An 18,271-nucleotide genomic window follows, 5' to 3' on the forward strand; every position below is an offset into this window, starting at 1 on the left:
GGCCGGAAGAACAATGGGAACAGTGGTCCGTTTCGATGGACCTGATTGTTCCGGATCGGGGATAATCTCATGTAAATGGACACATGTCCCATAGACTGTTCACAAGATGGAAGAAAAAAAAGTGGACGGACACATGAATGGGGATACAGGGCAGGGCCCTCCTTACCATCCTGTCTTGAATTGTATTGTGATTGTAATATCTTCCATTGTAAAGCGCTGCGCAAACTGTTGGAACTATATCAATTCTGTATAATAAGAAATAGTAATAATAATAATACCTAATAAGGCTCCTCTACAATCCCACATACCCCAAAGTATTGTATTTCACTCTGTCCAGGCTGGGGAATTGAGCAGTGAGGGAGTGCAAGGAAAGGAAGGCTCAGCAGGTAGAAAAGCTGCCTGTCAAGTGGACCTGTTACTAAGTTGCATCATCAAAGCATTGCACTGTTTTCTTGTGCTTGCAACACACATACACAACATAATAAAAGGTTAATTGTTATCGTGGGTGTAAGGTAAGAAACACATTATAAATAAAATATAAACCAAATGGAATTCCCTGTATCCATAGAAACACAATCACACAGTAGCTTCATGGAACTAAAATATACTGTAGTATAACATGCAGCAGACCTTGAAAATATACACTAGACAAACAATTTAACACAGCATTCAAAGCAGAACTAAAGTCTGCTGGGTGTGTGTGTGGGGCGGGGGGTTCTCTTCTATAATGTTTGCAAGTGTATATACGTTACCGTATACTCAAAAGTTTTTGGAACACACACCACCTAGTCACCCTCCAGTGATGACAAGTCCAGACACATACAGGGTTATTCACTAAAGGGTGAAGAGTTTGGAGAAGGCGGGAGAAATTAACAATCTAGGACAAAGTAGCTGATGTGGAAAAATTCTCCAATTCAGCCATGTTGTCCTAGATTGTTCATTTCTCCCGCCTTCTCCAAACTCTTCACCCTTTAGTGAATAACCCTGATAGTATTCACTCCACCCCCATCTTTTTGGGTCCGGTGCTGCTTTCTCTTGAGCCAATGAGAATGTAACATCTGCTCACGCGGACAAGTTACATCAAACCCTTGCTTCATTCTCAGCATCTTACAAGTAACAAGAAGGAGCCAGGATTATTCAGTGCACGGTGCATGCCTTGCGCTGTATACATAGAAAATGTTTTTTAAAAGCTAGGAATGTGCAGAAAACTTTTTTTCTAGCAAAAGAGACTTTGCATGTCTCACACCAATTTGGTTTGACACGTGATGGGTACAGTTCACGCTGCTGCATTGCGGTGGTGTGCAATCTAAAAAAAAAAAAAAGGACTGTATGCACTGCACTGTGCCCATGGAACGTGTGAGCTTTCAATAAAGTTCTAACAAAACACAAAAATGGTAAGCAGGGCAAGGCACTGTGACTGCTAACACACCCCGAGTCTCTGCATACTTGTGTTTCTATATTTTCATGGATTTATTAGGAAATTTTTTCTACCCGTTTTTCCATGCATTTTCATGTGTCATGTGTTTTTGTTTTGACCAATAAAAGGTGAAATATAGTATAGGTTGCTAGGATGTGGGGGACTTGTTGTCATGCGCTAAAACACATGAAAATGCATGTTACATCTGTTTTTCATGCACTCCCATTGAGGTCTATGAGGCTAAAAATGCACCAGAAGAATCCCCTGCACCATTTTCCAAGTCACACTGAAGCACATTGCATAGGAATGAACGAGCCTCATTGAAAAATAATGGAATTCCTTTTTTCATGCATTGTTGTACGTTGGCCAAAGAGATTCAACTTGTACCGGTGTGAACAGGGACTAACAAATGTTTTATTGTGAGACTTTAAATCCACTTAAAATGAGTATGTGTGTGACCCATACCACCTGCTTCAGCATTAGCAGCTCACATATTTTTACAGGTTTCCTTTAAAAGAGGACCTGTATTGTTACTAGCCATAACAAGATGAGTACGACACTGCACAGTAGCCAATTGACCCACCAGCGCGTCTTAGGTTCTCCAAACATTGGGATTTTGGAGCATGGAAACAGTAGGCACTTCCTCCTCAGCCCACAATCTAGCTCTTAATACTGGGCAATCCTTTTGCCAGGCCCAAGCGCAAACACTAAGGCCACCTTTACACCATGAACCATTTGTCCTGCAAAACTGCATTTACATATGCCCTGTGCGAATATCAGGTTAAATGTAATATCAGGAAAATACTGCAATATGGCTACTAGACGGAGCCGAAGATCATAATGGCCAAAATGCTGTATTTTCTTCATATTACACCTGGAAAGGAAATATACTAATATTTATTTTTGAGTTCCACTATTTGCAAAGGACACATATACATGCAGTTTTACAGGATGAATAGCTCTGTGAATCTTTAAAAATATGCCATTAGATGTTGCACTTAAAAATGCTGATTTTTGTCTAGGGAAACTGTAAAAAGGAGGATTTACTTACCTTATCTACTATTGAATAAGCCCTCTCTGAACAAGCCTACGGGTGAAACACGTGAGAGGTTGTAGCTGGTTGGGGGGTTGCGGTGCTGAAGTTTTGGAATTCTCTGGCTAGTGTTGTCTGTTCATATACTACTACATTCCAAGGTGGAGACACACCTATTAGACCAGCACCTGGGGAGTCCTGATGGCAGCTAAGGAATTTGAATGGCGAGATTTCATTTGGCTCTACAATATTAATTTTTGCCACCATTTTGCACAGGATGAACATACATGCAGTTTCACAGGATGAATAGCTCTGTGAATTTTTAAAAATATACCCCTATGTATTACACTTAAATGCTAATTTTTGTCTAGGGAAACTTTAAAAAGAAGTTTTACTTACCTTCAGCCAGCTCTCTTCTCTCTGGGTTGTAGTAGAGCCCTCGGTGTCATCACTTACAATGCAGGACTGCTGGTCCTGTATTGTACATGATGACATCGGGTGCTTGCAACAATCAGCAGAGCAGAAAAGGAAGCGGCTTTAGGGGATCAGCCGCACAGAGAAGCAAACCATTTCATTATCAATTTACTGGAAAAATGAAGCAAAGTCAGTGGCAGCTCCAGCTTTCTTTGCTCCACTTTCCACACACCAGCTATGCTATCTGTAGTTATACTCACGTGCCCAGATGAGCTCACCTGTTGGTATTTAAGGCCTGTGATTCCACCCAGAGCTGCAGATCTCCTTTGAAAAGCTTATGGTGTATTTCTTTGTAAGCCAACTTGGGCTGATAGTAAGTGATATTTCTATATAATATTTTATAAAGTGATTTATAAATATGTAACCCTACAGATTGTGATTCTGCCCTTGTATCTGTTGCTTTATAAACATGTATTGTACTACAAAGACTAAAGATATCAAACCAACGTGGAAAGTACATTTTGGGAAAAGTGAAGTTCCTTCAGACATTACTATAAAAATGCATTTTCAGTATATACAGACAGGAAGGGACCAAAAGTTGTGGTTCCCCATAATAAAGATAGTACCTATTCCCATCTCAGTGCCGCATATTTTTAAAAAGACATGTCTCCTTTTTTTTTTTTTTTTTGTGTGTGTCAGCATTTTAGTGTATGGCAGGCCCATAGAAATCAATGACAACACATCAAAATGCATACAATGTGCGGTTTGATGCATTGACAATAGTAATGAGCCTGACCTTGGTTTAAACCCACTTCCCCCAAGCTCACTTTACACTGTGGCTAAACAACCCCCCTCCCTTCCTGGCTCAATCAGTTGCGGAGAAGAGCATTCCTTGCCCTGCAGCTATATGACACAGGGGCTGGGAATGCCCCATTGCAACTGCTGCTGCAGACTTGGTCAGGAGTGGGGAGTGCCTGTCACCAGTGGCGGAACTACCGCCGGTGCAGGCGGTGCGGACGCAACAGTTTTTAATGGGCTTTGACAAATTGGGTTGAAACCAAGCCTAGGCTCATCTCTGGTTGGCGACAGCTATTAGCAAGCTTTGGTCATTGGCTGCTAATCCTATATAGTCCAAATTCTACATGCATCAAAATGAATGTCTGTATGAGGGAAATGCAGGTTGAGGCATAACACACCTGTCTAACACTAAAAAAACATGGCTTTACACACATGCATGGATCTAAATGGCCCCTTAATCATTAAACTCTAGCATTTTGCCCCATTCTAGGTTTATACTGATGCAAGCTTCAGTTTTCTACTGGCTCTGTCCTAATGGATATCATATGTATTATGTCCTCCATGCAGAGGTGTTCATTATAGGAAAGAAGGATGATCTACTAATCACTACTTGACACTTATTTGGTTACATACATCATAGGAGTGGCTGCTGTTTCCTCCTGCCATCAATATTCTTTATATTTTTGCATCAAATAACTTTTTCTTTTTTTCATTAACATTATAAGGACTCACCATGATTTGTAATTATTTTAACACTGCCCCTACTGACAACCATTTAAAGCTTCTCCATTGACTACCGCTATCCTCTGCGAATTGTGGGTGCACTCTCTTCTGGAATCTGTTCCTCCCACCCATATACAGTAATAATTTGACTAGGGATGTACATGGGTTTGGTGGAAACCAAGTTCACCCAAACTTGCACTTTTTTTAGTACATCACACTCTACTTTAAAAAAAAAAAAACTGTATTTAAGTGTCAAAAAATTACACTCTGTTAAAGTTAATGTACCACCGCTGTATTGCATTGCGGTGACCAATTGTGACTTCAGGTCTGCTTTTTTTTTCTGCAATGCACTGCAACGACCTTTGAGTCGGGTTTTGCATTTACTGTTAATCGTTACCTGCACGTTGTAGTCTCCACGCATGGTCATTTATTTGGTTACATTGTAAAAAAAATTAATTCACATATTTGTGTTGTACAGAATACCAACCAAGGTTTGTGTTGATAGCCAGAAATAATTTTTCCATAAATGACTGTATGTTTTTTTTTCACTATGTTTTCACCATAGAAATGGCAGGTAGGGGAAGAGGAAGAGGGGCTTCCTTTACATTTGACCTACAAGCCATTGGTTTCTCCAGAGGTGAAGCTCTTCCCGAGACTCAAGCACAGCCTTTGCCCCTATTCCCCGTAAGTGCATTCTGAAAAACTTTTAAGGCATTTGTATCTATAGATAACTGTAATGAACAGAAAAGCAAATGTAACAGAGAAGAGTGTACAGAGTGATTTTAACAAAACTAGTTCTGTCATTAAATGGGGTCATCTGTTTTTCGATGACCAAAATTTAGGCATCATGAATTGCTTTTAGACATGTCTAAATTTGAGGTTTTAAAAGGATACAGGTTCAGTTACTTTAATAACTTGTAATGCTCCAGGAGTATATACCTTCACATTCTAACTACTGCATACTCATTTGGTCAGTCTTGTGTTATCAGTGTTACATTTTGCTTTGTTCCCGATTCTTTTCTCAGAATATAGATTACAAGGCTGCTTCTCTACTAGAAGGAGAAGAGCAGGATTATTTACTAGCACTAAAACGAGAACTACGAGGAAACATGAAAAGACTGCCGTATTATATAAGAAAAGGAGTTGAGAAGCAAAGTATGGTATTCTCTCCTATTTGGTATATATTTTGTCCATAGTCTGGTCAGGACTGAAGCAAAATGTGTGTTTTTTTTTTTAAACAGTCCGGTAAATAATGAGATCTTGCTAATTAATATTTGTATGTATTAATTTCCAGAGAGCAGGTAAAGCTGTAGACTCGCGTTAATGTTTACCTGTCTATTCTTGCCTGCTCTCTTTATAGAGCTCAGTAACTCAAGTGTCACTTTCACTTTATACAGGCAGCGAAATGACCGACTCATCCCCACCTCCCTGCCTGCTCTGTTTAACAGTATTTGGCCAAAGTAAATTAAACATTTCCCATTTGGTTTCAATGTCTTATTTGAACAGAGCACAGTATTTATACTTTCCAATGGTTAATACCTTTTCATAACCCTTTTGGCCAAACCTTTTCCAAATGTTATCTGGCTTTTGCTTTGTCATTGCAGGCATTGAAAAGTATATCACAAAATATGAAGTGGAAGCAGAAAGGAAGCTTCATGAGGATTGGGTGCCAGGTAAATGTTCATTATCCATTTCCTTCTAGAGAAAACATGTGGACTTTAAAATCGGGATACCAAAGACCGTTTTCAGTGCTTACATCTGTGCCAGGTTGACCCGTTGAACTAAAGGATGATCAGAGTTAACCTGTTCATGCTGTAGTCTGTCCCTTCCTGCTCTACTCTCTTCCTTCCTGCTCCACTCTCTAGGCCTTTTAGACCACTCATCCTACTTCCTAACCAGTATAGAGACAAGGGGTACGTTAACTGAAAGTCTATAGCACCTCATGTTAGTCTGTAAGCATAATTAAACAATCCTGGTTTCTGGAGTCTCAAGCCACTCTAGAAATTAAATGAGCATTGGTGCAGGTACTGGGAGGAGGTTTGTTATTACACTGAAGCAGGGAAAAGGTGACAGTGTATCTTTCAATAACCTGTGAGGACAGAAATATGGGAACTGTCACCACTGACCTGGTTTGAAACAGTGTAAGGGCCTGTGTTGGTGGGCTTTTGTTTACACCAGATTGTTTTTCCCACTCTAGTCTTCCTTCCCACTAAGACTAGTTAGTAGGCATGTCAGAATCCTAAGCAAAACAGATCATGAAGGCCAGAGCAGACTAAAAAAGCTCCCAAAATACTGAACGTGAGTAGAGGTTCTTAAGCCTCCAACAAGGTTTAGCTTCTGAATAATAGAGGACATGGTCAAAATAGAGCCACGTACTGGTGACCAGTAGGAATCGAGCCAGGTAAAAGCCAGGACTTGAATGGGCATTAGTAGTAGTAACTGCTGAGATCTTCCAAAGGAGCAGGCTATATGCTCGTCGATCTGATTCTACTTTCTCTACTTGTTTAGTCACTGACCCAAAAGCAAGAATGCTCATACTCCCCAATTTACTAATCTGGACTTTACTCCCCTCACATTCAGTTTAGTTGCCTGGAGCAAGGAGACATACTCAGTATGTTTTGTTATGGGAATCATGTGACTCAACCCTTACACAATGCAGCGCTATGTGTCTGAGTGACTACTGACCAGACTCCAGCAATGACTAGAGTAACTTTGAGCTTACAAAGGGCTTTTGCTCTTCACTCCAATGGACAAATGGTATAGGAGAAATGCATTTGCCTGTCAAGATAAATTTAAAGGTTTAGGTAAAAACAGTACATCATAATAAAATGTTTTCCCCAGTCATCTTCCAGGACAGCCATCGAGATATAGGCTCCGCCTGCCTGCAACAGGAAACACATCAACCACATTAAATAAATAGACTCCTCCTTCCATCCCAAGTCAGTTTTTTTGTGTTTCCGCCGGCTACACAGGGACATCGTAATGTTTGTTATTTTTAGGGCTCATGTTTGTTTGCCTTTGGGCTGAGCCTTACCCTGCTAGGCATTGGGACCTACTCCAGGCTTACCTGCTGCAGTGCCTACAGGGATTCCCTATCGGACCCCCCCCCCATTTCTGGCCAAGGTTCCCTTCCATCACTCAGGGAAGGCAACCATCCTCCTGCACGTGAGTAGGCACCAGATGGTGGCCCCCCCTGGTGTACAGCAGTGGCAAGGTGATATTAGTTATTTAAAGGTATTCTTCTAAGCAATACAACCAGTAATACATGTACACACTGATGGAACACTTGAAAGAAGCCAGTGATCCACACGAAAAAGGTATTGCTTTCAATCTGGTGCCAGCTTGCACTTCCTAACTTGTAATTTAAAAAAATGACAGAAGGCATCTGGCTACATTTTTTTACTCCCAGTTCTACCCATGATGCCTCATGACCAACTCTTTTCTCTTGTTCTTTTAAATGGCAGATTGGCGAACACTTCCAAAGGAGATGAAAGCAGTCAAGAGGAAGCCCAAGAAACGTAATAATAGTCATTGCTTTCGTAACCAATTTATGTGCCTGGAGTGGTAGAATAGTTAACTAAAAAGCAATGTATTGCAAATCTATTTGTATGATGTTGGTGACATTTTGAGGTTGCCAAAAAAAAACCTTGTGGTACTATTCGAAGAGGCATTCTGGTTTCTGTGGCACTGTTAAGAGGGATTTTGGTTTAAGTGGAAAGCCTTGTTCTTGTGTGACCTCTCTGCTTAGTAATCCACGATTCTCACCTTCATTCTAAAAGTGCAGCTCCCAATATAATGAGACCTGCAGGAGGGAGCAATGCATAGGGGGCTTCTATATACATTTAAAAGATTTAAAAAAAAAAAGTATAATGACAAATCTACATTCCCTTTATAATATAGTAAATACATGTACCAATATATGGTTGACCATGATAATAGGTCTATCTATAAATAGATCTATGAATCCAAGGCTAAACTATAAAACCTGATCTGTGCTATGGACAGGCTATATTTACAAAACTTGCACATAGGAAAAGCTGAACTTAAGTCACTCAAAAACTATGTGCAGGTAGCTCAACCGTCACTTATTTGAAATGTGAAATCCTTTTTATCTTTTTTTAAAATATCAGTTTATGCATACATGTGATCCTCTTCTGAAGCTGCACTCCCATTATTCCTCGTTTGGCCACTTTTATAATGCTGGAGCTGGTCGATACTCACATTACAGCATCTAAAGTGCGTGGCTGCACTTCAGATTCAGAGACAGATAATACTGTATATACACAATACAAGCATGCCTGGATTTGCTATAAAGCACAGCGGTCCTATGCCTAAGGTCCTGTTCACACGACGTCCGTATTCTGTGCTCACCTGATCCATACACTCCTGCACTAAATATGCATCCCAATGTATCCCTATGTGTTTTATGGACTACAGTTCTCACATGCGCAGTCCGTTCCGTTCCTGACTGAAAAAAATACTGCATGTCACATTTTGTCCGGTCAGGAAACACACAAACACGTCAAAAACACAGCAAGAACGCAACACAAATGGAACGCAATGCAGCTAAGCAAAAAAAAATGTAAAAAAATTATTCTTGCTCCACTTTTTATGATGTCATCATCGTTGGACTTCCTGGTTGTGGACGAGCATCCGAGGGAAAACCATCAGGGTGGGGTAGAGGTTAAGACATGAACTGCAAACATTTTGAACATGCCCATTACCTTTCCATGGACATACGAGTAAAGGAAAAACATTTATCCGGGTGAGCTCGCAAATCCTCATATAAACTCTAGAACTGACCCTGGGAGTCCAGGAGCCTCAAGATCGGGTGTACCCAATAACGACGTCTCCTGCCGAGCTGTAAGCTGCAGATTACTGTAGCCAGCTCCATCAACATGCCTGCAAACATGTGATACATGTCTGATCACCAGCTTTGCATACACAAAGGGAAGTAGATGTTACGAGAGGGCGGAAGTGACCTCAGAGGAAGAATCTGCATACTGACAGCCCCACTGCTTGAAAAAAATAAAATAAATGAACTGTCAGCATCCGGACCGAAAACGCATCAAATGCACTGCATGAGTAGCACCGCATCTGCAGATCCGCACCTGATCCGGACATGAATATCATGTGAACAGGCCCTTAAGGCAGCTTTTTCTCTGTATAGATTTCATGCAATTAATTTCCCCCATCAGTAGCAATAGTAGATTACCAGGATCACAGCAGAAGTACACAATGCTTTTTGCAGCAGATCCTTAAAGCATAGCAATACCCATAACTAGTTTTGAATAGTGTTAGAACCCCTGTCAGGTTTTACTGCTGTTGTGGGCTCTGTTAGGGATATTCCCCCTCCCTTTCTGTTCTGGGGACTACAGTTTACCAGACAGGAAGTGGGTAAAAATCTGCAACAGGCAGTGAGTAAAAATCAGCAACTGACAACAATAAAAAGCTGACCAAGGTTCATTCTCCTATATAACTTAAAAATGTTTTACTCTAGTTTGTGTTGCTGTTAGAGATTTCCCCTCCTCACTTCCTGTCCTGGAGACTTTTTACCAGAGAGGAAGTGAAGGAATCGATCCAGCAGAACCTCCTCTGGTAGTAAAACATGACAACTTCTACCCAAAACTGAAAATATGATCTATACTGGATATAGGGGTAAAGCCCTTTGTCAATGGATGAATAGCCACAGATTTTTAATAACCAACAAAACAAATATTCTGTAGCAGACCGCTTCTGCAGCAGAGGCCACAACATAAGTGATCACAAGATAAATTTAGTGATGGGTAGACATGTAAGCCGGGAAATATTTGTTTAGTTTCGGATGTTTCGTTATTTAATTTTTCGGGATTCGGGTCTGAAAGTCAATTTTTTTTTTTGGCATTCGGATTCAGATGAATTCAAATTTTCATAAATTTCGGATGAGTAATATGATTATGAATGAACATGCGTTGCAGAAAAGTGACATTAAGGGGGTTATTCACAAAGCTACCGGAGGCAGCCGAGTGAACAACCCAGTTAGGTCAAATAAGCGTGACCAGGTTCTGAAAAAGGTACCACACCCCTAATGTATCAAGTCAAAAAAAAAAGTGTGGCTTTTTAGGTACTAAGTGACAAAAAACAAAAATTACCACATGATAAAACAAGAGTATTGTATTATACAACGGTTAAAAGATGTTTCAAAACATAATTGATACGTGCACATTACAAAACAGAAAAACAGATTGATCTCCAAATAACCATTCCAGAGTTATAATGTGAGGCTGGATGGCCATGACAAACATAATTGATATAACGTACTCGTGTACAGATGCCTCTTCTTACAGCAAGAATGGTGATTCTCTCTCAACACGTTTCATGCTCCAAGCGCTTCCTTAGGATATAGAGACCGCGCCTGGCCAGACCAGCAGAGCAAGGGCCCAAGCATGCCCAAGGACAGAGAGGACCGCCCAATAGATGGTGGGGAGAGGGTAATAAGCAGACACCGTCAAAAGCTAAAGGTTATCAAAAGAGACCCCAAACCTGGGGAGCCACAAGAGCAAAGTCCGCAATCACCTCCGAGCTGCCAGTGTCCACAAGGTTGCAGCTCGACGGCCGCTGCAACCTCGTGGACACTGGCGGCTCGGAGGGGATTGCGGACCGTTCTGTGAATAACCCTCTAAATGTTTGCTTTGTTTCTTTTTAATTCCTGATACTCACCAGGGATAAAAAAAAACAAAACAGCGTGCAGTTTCCCCGACAAATAATACCAGACCCTTTTGGTCTGGTAGGAATTTTAAGTGGAACCCCAACGGCAAAAAAAAACAAAAAACCTGGGGTCCCTCTAAAATCCCTTACCATACCCTTAATCCGGGCAGCAACCTGGCAGGGCAGGAAAGGTTGTTCTGTTAAAATACTTTCAATTTAAAATAGTGTCTGTCCACCTTTATTGAGTTACAATCATGTCACATGATCTAGATTCTGTACATCACAAATACTTATCAAAGATAGATACAGTCTTTTTTTCATACTATTTACTTGTTCATACAGTATAGAGGCTCAACACGCTTCGCAATTATGCTTCTTCAGGAGCCTTAACAGTCTGTGGACAACCAGCAGCATTCGGGCACCCACAACAGGGAATAGAGGGGGAGAGAGAAGCGCGTAGTAGAACACCCAAGTGGGGGCTTTCTGGGAAAACCAAGGCAGGGGCCAGCAAATTTCCACCTAACTGTATTTTATATCATCACACCACATTACATAGGGAGGGAAGAAAAAGGCTAGATTGCAAACATAGAAGGATGTTTCATGCTTTTCACTAATTGCGGTGACTCATTCAACTCAATGTTAAGATACTTATCCCCCAATTCATCTAGATCAACCACGCAAGTCCTTTTCCAGTAGATCTCCTGCTAACAAATGATTCCAATAAGTCTGGTGTTGTACAGTGGCACCCCCCTCCGTCTGGTTGGCTGGCCTTGTTTATGCTTTTAGTTCAAGTACACTGTGTTTCTGACAGGGTCAACTGGTATTTTCTGTACTTCCTAAAAATGTTTTCCGTCTGAAAAGCTGAATGCATCTAAAGACTAGCATGCTGCAATATAAAGCTTTGTGTAATAGTGGTGATCTAGTAGAGTACTGTGCATTGGGCATCAAAGGTCATGTGCTTACAGGCACCAGGAACATAAATCCAGGCCTCACTATAAGCCATGTAGAATGAAAGCTCTAGAAGCACTATTGCCAAATTTAAAATCTAGCATTGTTTACTATACTGTATATCAGATGTTTAAATACCATACTGGATGCAGTGTACGTACACCGTGAATCAGGGACAAAGCACACGTATATCACATCATGGGCATATATTATGTTTGAAAAGATTAGATCCATGTCTTTAATGTTTACACCACTGTTTTTTGTTTCCAGGTGTGAAAAAAGCTGAAGTAAAAAAGGCTGATGCCAACGTAGATGTCCTAAAGAAAATAGAGGTAATTTAACTTAGAGGTAAAATGTAAATAAACGCACAACACCTTAGAAAAAATAATAATTTATTTCAACCAAAATACAAATAAAAACATTTTGACAAGTCCTTTATTTAAAAAAAAAAGTTCCACAAAGTCATTTCAGCGTCGGCCAACAAATGAAAAAAAAAAAACTCCCTGATGCAATGTCTACATCTGGCAGTAGGCACAAATAAACAAAGCCCTGCTATTGGCTATTTAAAATTGAAATGGCCAATAGCAGGCTGGCTAATGCTCCGCCCACTGCCTGATGTCAATCAGCAGAGGAGCAGACCTGAGAGAGAAAGTTATCTTATTAGGTCAGCTCCTGTGCTGATTTTCAAGGGTCCTCCCTTCCAATGCCGAGGTCATGTGCCCTGGTATGTTGAAGGGGGGAGGGGGCCCCTGCCCCCCCCCCCCCTCTCCTTTCCTGCTCTGCCAGGCTACTGCCTGGATTAAGGATCTGGTATGTGATTTTTAGAGGGGGGAACCCACTTTTTATTTTTTTAAATATTTTATTTGTCCTAAGTGAGGTGTTAGGGCTATTTATTTATATCACATACTGTATGGGTATCTATCTGTCCTCTAAAAAACAATATAATACACTATGTTGCCAAAAGTATTGGGACACCCCTCCAAATCATTGGATTCAGGTGTTCCGTGAAATGTCCTTGCTACTCAATATTCCATGGTCAACTGTTAGTGGTATTATAACAAAGTAGAAGCAACTGGGAACAACAGCAACTCAGCCACGAAGTGGTAGGCCACATAAAATGACAGAGCGTGAAGTGCACAGTGTGCAGATGTTGCCAACTGCCTGCAGAGTCAATAGCTACAGACCTCCAAACTTCATGCGTAGAGGTTCATGGAATGGGTTTCCATGGCCGAGCACTTGCATCCAAGCCTTACATCACCTGGTGCAATGCAAAGCGTCGGATGCAGTGTTGTGAAGCACGCCACCACTGGACTCTAGAGAGATGGAGACGTGTTCTCTGGAGTGACGAATCGCGCTTCTCTGTCTGGCAATCCGATGGACGTGTCTGGGTTTGGCGGTTGCCAGGAGAACGGTACTTGCCTGACTGCATAGTGTAAAGTTTGGCAGAGTGGGGATTATGGTGTGGGGTTGTTTTTCAGAGGTTGGGTTTGGCCCCATAGTTCCAGTGAAGGGAACTCTTAAGGCATCAGCATACCAAGACATTTTGGACAATTTCATCCTCCTAACTTTGTGGCAACAGTTTGGGGATGGCCCCTTCCTGTTCCAACATGACTGTTCACCAGTGCACAAAGCAAGGTCCATAAAGACATGGATGAGCGAGTTTGGGGTGGAGGAACTTGACTGGCCTGCACAGAGTCCTGACAACAACCCTATAGAACACCTTAGGGATGAATTAGAGCGGAGACTGCGAGCAAGGCCTTCTCATCCAACACACGTACCTGACCTCACAAATGCGCTTCTGGAAGAATGGTCAAATATTCCCATAGACACACTCCTAAACCATGTGGATGCCTTCCCAGAAAAGTTGAAGCTGTTTTAGCTGCAGAGGGTGGGCCCACTCAATATTGAACCCTACGCACTAAGACTGGGATGCCATTAAAGTTCATGTACGTGTGAAGGCCGGCATCCCAATACTTTTGTCAATATAGTGTATGTGTGGGTGCACTTTGTAAGAAAGTATATTACTGACATGGAAGAATCACACAGTAAAAATGTCAAAAGCGTGTCAGTCATTTACGAACAGAAACTAAAAACAAGCTGTCATGAAGGTGTTAACATTTCTATCAGAGCTAAAGGGTCTGGTATGAATTGTCGGGGGAACCGCACGTGTGGTGTTGTGTTTTTATGGGGTTTTTTTTATTGTCCCTGTGGAGTGTCAAAGTTAACCACTTGCTGTCCATGGCCGTTCCTGAATGGCCGGAAGGCAGCCTTGTAGGAGCAGGAGGGCATCTTAAGACGTCCTTCCGCTCCCCCCGCTCGTGTGCGGCGCTCAGCACGCACACGAGTGTGGAAACTGTCAGCAATGTAAACAGCCGGCGATGGCTGTTTACATTCAAGCGATCGGCTGCTGCCGGTCCCGAGATCCGCAGTGCTCAGTGCAGCTGGGACCGCCACGGCGACTCTGTTACTGGAGATCAAAAGTCAGTACACAATCTCCCTTTGATCTCCTCTCCTGATTCTTACCCCCCTATGTGATGGCAATAAAGTTAGGTGTAAAAAAAAAAAAATAGGCTAAAAAAAAAAGTCACAAATAAAAAAAAATGTATAATAACACAAAATTTCCCCTGCCGCGCATGTTACATATCGCCGCGAACGTCGGAGTGAGCGCAATAATTGTAGGGCCATCAATCACTGATAACACTTAACTGATGAGCAGCAAAAGCTTTTAAAGAGTTGCCTATGGCCGATTTTGGGTGTGGTCATTTTCTGCAATTTCGCGGGCGCACGCACTTTCAAGGCTTGACATGTTTGGTGTCTATTTACTGACGTGACCCCGTCTTTTATATTTTACCCAAAAAATGGGGTGATAAATGTTTCATAACATTTTAAAGAGAAAGTTTTTTTGCAAACTTTAGGGTACTTTTTTTTTGTTTTATAGTAAAAAAAAAAAGTGGTGATTAAATACCACCAAAAGAAAACTCTATCTGTCCCCAAAAAAATGGTATACAATTTGTTTCAGTACAGCGTTGCATGACGGAATAAACATCAGTCAAAGAACTGCTGAATACTGAAAAATGGCCAGGCCATGAAGGGGGTTTTACACCCCAGTCAGCAAGTGGTTAAAAAGAAACAGTAAACATTTAATGTCACTTTTCTACAATTCATTTTCATTCGTAATTATCATTTAACTCATCCAAAATTTACAAAAATTCAGATTCATCCGAACGCCGAAACGATTTTGATTTTCAGACTCGAATCCTGAAAAACAAAACATCCAAAATGAAATGAAGCAAAACTATTTTTTTTGCCGGCCTTCTTGTCTAATCAGCATGTGCCAGGTAACTAGTATTTGCTCAGTATAGGTTTCCATTACATTTTACTTGATTGTCTTTCTGGTGTCTAAAATTATTGATAACAGGAACTAGAGAAAAAAGGTGATGGAGAAAAATCGGATGAAGAAGGTGAGAAGAAAAAAGGTAGTGGTGAGGAAGAAGACGAGGAAGCTGAGGTGGAAATTGAAGAGGAGGAGGAAATTGAAGAAGTAATGTATATTTTTTCACTTTAATTAATCTAACAAATAAAGCTGTTCATTAAGGATCACTCCTCTCAGCCGAGATCACCTGACAAATGCCTACATACTTGGGTTTGTGATATCAGTTGACGGGGGAATGGCAGTCAGAGACACTGATTGATCATCCCTGCATGATTGTCAATACCCTAAGGCCTGGTTCACACCTGGGCGTTTTACATCGCATTCCTAGGCGCTGTAAAACGCTCAACATGTGAAAACCAATTATTGCCTATGGGCATGGTTCCCACCTGGGCGTTTTACAGCACGTAGAAACGTGCTGAAAAACGCCCTGCGCCCAAAGAAGTACAGAAACGTCTTTGGGGCGTATTTGCCACGCGTATCCATTAGGATACAGCCGGACAGCCCTCGGAAATGCGCGTTTGTCGCGCGTTTCTTTTACCGCAAATCGCTGTAAAAAAGCGCGGCATACGCGCATATTCCATACGCCCAGGTGTGAACCCAGCCTAAGCCTATTAGCACTTTTAACTGTGATCATGTGACTAATGCCTAGCCATTTGGTCCCATGACCAGCCGCTATGGTATGCCACAGCAGCCCTTTTTTTTTTTTTGCAGCACAGGCAAATTTTTTACAGGGGCTTTCTGTTCTGAGAAATGGGTTCTTCGAAGACCAAGTAGTCCGGGTAATGACTATAGGCATTTAAATTAGGAAACATTCATTTCCAAATCTTTCTGTGTTCTATATCTACCCTATTGACTAGGCTTACCAAGACTGGTTAGGAAGTAAAATATGCCACATCACCAAGCTTTGTCTTCTTACAGTGCAAACCTCTTCAAATTTCTGTAGCTCCTTATAAAATGAATATACTGTTAAGAGCAGTCCAGTTAGAATGGAAGATAATACATTGTCTGCATTGAAAACTATACAAAATATGCATCTTCTTTCACTGAGCGCCAAACAGTAGACATCACTCTCAGTATGTGGTCAGGATTGCTATCTTCTTTTTGTTACCTTGCAGAATACTTTCCTTAGTTTTCAGATGGACAATAGACCACTTTTTTTTTAGTTCACCAATTTAAAATCCATCTCTACAGGGAATCTAAAGTCATACACTTAACCCTAACCCTGACTGACATGATAATATTTAATCGTATACAGACAGGCAAGTTGACATACCTAACGGTACCTGTGTGCCTGATGTCTTTGAGAAGAAATGGGCTTTCAAGGGGGTAGCCTGCTTCCATAGAATCTACTCAACTAGAAGCCCAGTGAGAAGATCTGGTGGGAAGCAATATGGCATTCACAGTGCTTTGACAATGCTTGTGCACCCGCTGTCTTGTTAGGGGTGTCTTGGTAACTAAGCAACTTGTTATGTAATCATTTGGTAGGTGATGTGAGGAATCATTATCCAGCCTGTATAAATTTTAAATGTGGAGGGAAATGCTTGAATATATAGGCGAGACATGCAAACTGTGTCCAGTTGAACTGATCCCAAGATCTCAAAGTTTCAAGGCAAATGTAGTAATTAGTTCCTGCTCCCTTTTGATCTTTTTTTGTGTGACATAAGGCACTAGATGGGTAAAAAGGTGATTTGTCCATTAAACACAAAGGGCCCATTTACACTTATTCATTCCAGTGGGTTGTGATAACCCATATGCTACCACAATGCATGTTACATGCATTAGTGCAGTGCCATTCATTTTGAAAGTTATCTAAATGCACTAAGTGCAGCATACCACGTCACACATGTTGCAGCCCATCACAGCACATAGTAACGCATTACTGTGCGTTGTGGGGTGCTGTATTGGAAAAAATGCTGCGTGTCTAGGGGTTTTTTTTGTCCATTTTGGTGCATTCATTTGAATGAGCTGCCTAACGTTAGCGCAAAACATGACAAAACATTCCTTAATGCAACACATCAGAACTGCAAAGTGAGAATGGGCCCCTAAACCTTTAATTAGGCAAACTGTAATATGCAAACTCCATTAACATAGCTATAGAAAAGCATCTGCTGCCACTAGGGTATCCGTTCTGTATCCACCAACAGTATGCTGCCAACAGCTAATTCCAACATAAAGGAAAAGAAAGGTGGATCCTCCATGTGATCAAACTATTTTCATTCTGCATCCAGACCTTTTGTGACTGACAATGTTGTGTTCCTTGCTATTTGGATTATAAATCACCTGTTTTTGGCATTATACTGTGTGGACCAACCATCTTTTCCTGGAATGACTACACTGAACACCTGGAAACTGTTCCCGTTTTAAAGCCCTTTTTCACTTCTTCTAGGAAAATGACTACATTGCCTCTTATTTTGAAGACGGAGATGATTTTGGGAACAGTGATGAAAATATGGATGAAGCTACATATTAGACCTGTGTATGATGAACTGATGCAGCTCAAATCAAAAATATAATCTGCATTAAACATGTTATGCACTTTTGTTTTTTGTGTGATTAAAGGGGGAATACTAAGAAGCAGTTTTTCTTTCTCAGACCTGTAATTTTTGGTACAGATTAGATTTTACCTAAAGCACTTAGTCATAGAATTTGAACGTTTGTACACAAAATCTGTATTTGATGTCAGACCCCCAAAAATGTTCCAGCAACTATATAGTATGAGGGTATTCATGTTTTGATATAATTTTAATAAATTATTTAGGGTGGCCTTCTATGGCATGGTAATTGTGTAGCCCTAACAGATAATCTGAATATGGTTTGT

At 41.1% G+C, this 18,271-nt stretch overlaps 1 protein-coding gene across 1 annotated transcript; it reads left to right on the forward strand.

The window, feature by feature from the left end:
• Positions 1 to 4,952: 4,952 nt before the first annotated feature.
• POLR3G (RNA polymerase III subunit G) lies at positions 4,953 to 17,923 on the forward strand. Its single transcript, XM_018559236.1, has 7 exons — positions 4,953 to 5,069; positions 5,411 to 5,540; positions 5,990 to 6,058; positions 7,850 to 7,912; positions 12,291 to 12,352; positions 15,439 to 15,561; positions 17,840 to 17,923. The coding sequence occupies exons 1-7, from the start codon at positions 4,953 to 4,955 to the stop codon at positions 17,921 to 17,923; spliced, it is 648 nt and encodes a 215-aa protein (XP_018414738.1).
• The last annotated feature ends 348 nt before the right edge of the window (positions 17,924 to 18,271 follow it).

Source organism: Nanorana parkeri, unplaced genomic scaffold (assembly GCF_000935625.1).
Source record: "Nanorana parkeri isolate BGI_ZX_2015 unplaced genomic scaffold, ASM93562v1 scaffold384, whole genome shotgun sequence".
Classification (NCBI taxonomy): Eukaryota; Metazoa; Chordata; class Amphibia; order Anura; family Dicroglossidae; genus Nanorana; species Nanorana parkeri.

Excerpts from the sequence above, each read along its gene's own strand:
- POLR3G (XM_018559236.1), top strand. The coding sequence starts at position 4,953 with ATGGCAGGTAGGGGAAGAGGAAGAGGGGCTTCCTTTACATTTGACCTA. Across the intron at positions 5,070-5,410 it reads AGCCTTTGCCCCTATTCCCC|AATATAGATTACAAGGCTGC; the intron begins GTAAGTGCATTC and ends TTCTTTTCTCAG. Across the intron at positions 15,562-17,839 it reads AGGAGGAGGAAATTGAAGAA|GAAAATGACTACATTGCCTC; the intron begins GTAATGTATATT and ends CACTTCTTCTAG.